The 2,153-nt window shown below is 33.8% G+C and overlaps 1 protein-coding gene across 2 annotated transcripts in view; it reads right to left on the bottom strand.

Moving 5' to 3' along the window:
- LOC119592689 (phospholipase D1-like) overlaps positions 1–2,153 on the bottom strand; it is a 27,716-nt gene that overhangs the window by 17,282 nt on the left and 8,281 nt on the right. For both annotated transcript variants that reach the window (XM_037941603.1, XM_037941605.1), the window contains exons 8-9: positions 1,589–1,726; positions 735–858 (exon numbers count right to left, since the gene is read on the bottom strand). In XM_037941603.1, coding sequence (XP_037797531.1) covers positions 735–858; positions 1,589–1,726 — 262 coding nt within the window. The remainder of the gene's footprint in view (positions 1–734; positions 859–1,588; positions 1,727–2,153) is intronic.

Here is a 2,153-nt window from a genome sequence, read left to right as displayed (position 1 = left end):
TTGAAGAAATTACATATCTCAAAATAAAATTAATATGCAGCAGAGAAAAACAGGCCAAATGGTTGCACAGAGAAGATAGTTCATAAATTTATAACAACAACAGCAAACACAAAAGGCAGTGCAACACATGAAAATCACAAAATAAGAAAACATAATCATTTCACAGCCACTAAAGAAATGGGTCTTCACTGATACATAAAATGATCATTGTAGTGATCCTTCTACATGCTTAGGAAATATATTGCATTATCAAACAAAATATTTTACATTCTCATATTATTTCCTTGAGTAATGCTTTGTTCATATTTATCAAAGAAGGATACTTCATGCAGGAATATGAACATTACATATATGCATTAATACTAAATAGAACATTTATAAACTTACTTACTCATCAAAATTTTTCTTTGACATGCCAGTCATATCAAAGACTTCTTAATCAATATCACATTCCATCCTTTAAACTTCTGTTAATCAATATGAATTTACTAATTTTAACTAAAGCTACACTCACTCATGCCTATAACTGCATAAAGTAATGTTTTCAATTAGAATGTTAAAATTCTCATACACCCTTAGTCCCTGAGATATCAACATGAACTATACTATGTAGATGGTTACAATAATAGTTACAATAGTAGTTGACAGAACTACATCAAAGAGCAAATTGACATCTCACTGTGCAGCCCCAGTGTCACTAAACAGACTGAGCTTGAACAGACTTGCATAACTACCTCAAAAAATTCAAGGACTGCTTGGTGGCTGCGGAACAATGAATGGTGCATCAGATTCTTGAGGTACACCTCCAACTCTGACTGCGCAGTGCTGTCCATGGTTTGAAGTGCCCGCCGGGGATACCTGAATCATACTCAGTCTATTGTTGGCTTTGCTGCAGCTGATAGATGAGTAGTGTCTGCATTTGTGTATGTAGGAGGGTTGGTACATGAATGTGCTGCTAAATATTTTAGTGTGAATGTGTATTAAGTGCCTCAGTGCAAATGCATTTGAGTGTTAATAAGTTTTACTGTGAATGGATAAATACAATGGTGACTGTGAGTGAGCTTGCAACTGAGTCTGACTGCTAGTGTGGGAGAAATTACCAGTCTCTGTGAGTCTATCCCTTGAACTGTAAGATTCACAATGAACTAAGGTTGTGTCATTCTTAAAATCTCTACAGGAAAAAGAGACTTTAAGTGTTTCATTTGACATATTACTTCAAGCTAGGTACTCTGGCAAATGTAAGAAGTTGCCAAGGACAATTATGGCATCTATTGCACTGACAGTATCAAGCAAAGGGAAATTTGGCCTTACTGCCATGACATCTATGGGAGCATCATTATATGCATGGGGTTGGGTGTAGGCATGTGTATGTGCACATGTAGCAAATCAGAAAATAATGTATATATTGGGCTTAGGCATGCTTTCAGCAGTCACATGCTTAAAAATATAATTTTGTTTAAAAGATCATGTTTAAGCTGTAATTTGTAGAAACTTTTCTACAATTATGATCTTAAACAATGCAAGGATAAAGAAGTAGATCTTATCAAGCAATAATCATCTTAATGCAAACCCATCAAAAAGAACATACTTGAGTAATCCCTTTCTGTTGATTGTACCAACGTTCTCAACAGCATCACCCTCTCTATCTGCCTCCTTCATCTGTACTCGCATGCTCAATCTCCGCTGCCTAGCTCCTCTTGTTGCAGCTGGTAGTTTTAGCTTTGTTCTGTAATGATTCAAGAGCTAATGTAAGTAAAATTACAGGCACAAATGGGAGCATATGCAGTAACGATTTAATAAAGGAATATATAATTTGTTTTTATAAGATTTTAAAATGTGATTTGGCCCATGAAAGCTGATTAAGAAGTAAAATATAGTTATACTTCTGGGTCAAGCAAAAAAGAAACACAAACTAAAAACAATCTACTGAAGGCTGTTAATTACTAAATATTTCATACAGCATTTATAAGAAAATTACATCAAAATAAACATGTAAAAAATCTGCTTAATTTAGACACTTCTCCCATAATAGAGACATATACACAGTATTTGTCTATCAAAGAAATGTTAAGATTGTAAATAGTAATAAATTAATTGTGAACAAGTATAAAAAGAGAATTACAGATAAGAAAGAATTAGATAAAACTCCAGAA

The sequence above is a fragment of the Penaeus monodon genome, chromosome 30, assembly GCF_015228065.2.
Source record: "Penaeus monodon isolate SGIC_2016 chromosome 30, NSTDA_Pmon_1, whole genome shotgun sequence".
NCBI classification, from domain to species: Eukaryota; Metazoa; Arthropoda; class Malacostraca; order Decapoda; family Penaeidae; genus Penaeus; species Penaeus monodon.
This window is presented reverse-complemented; position numbering and strand designations above follow the sequence as displayed.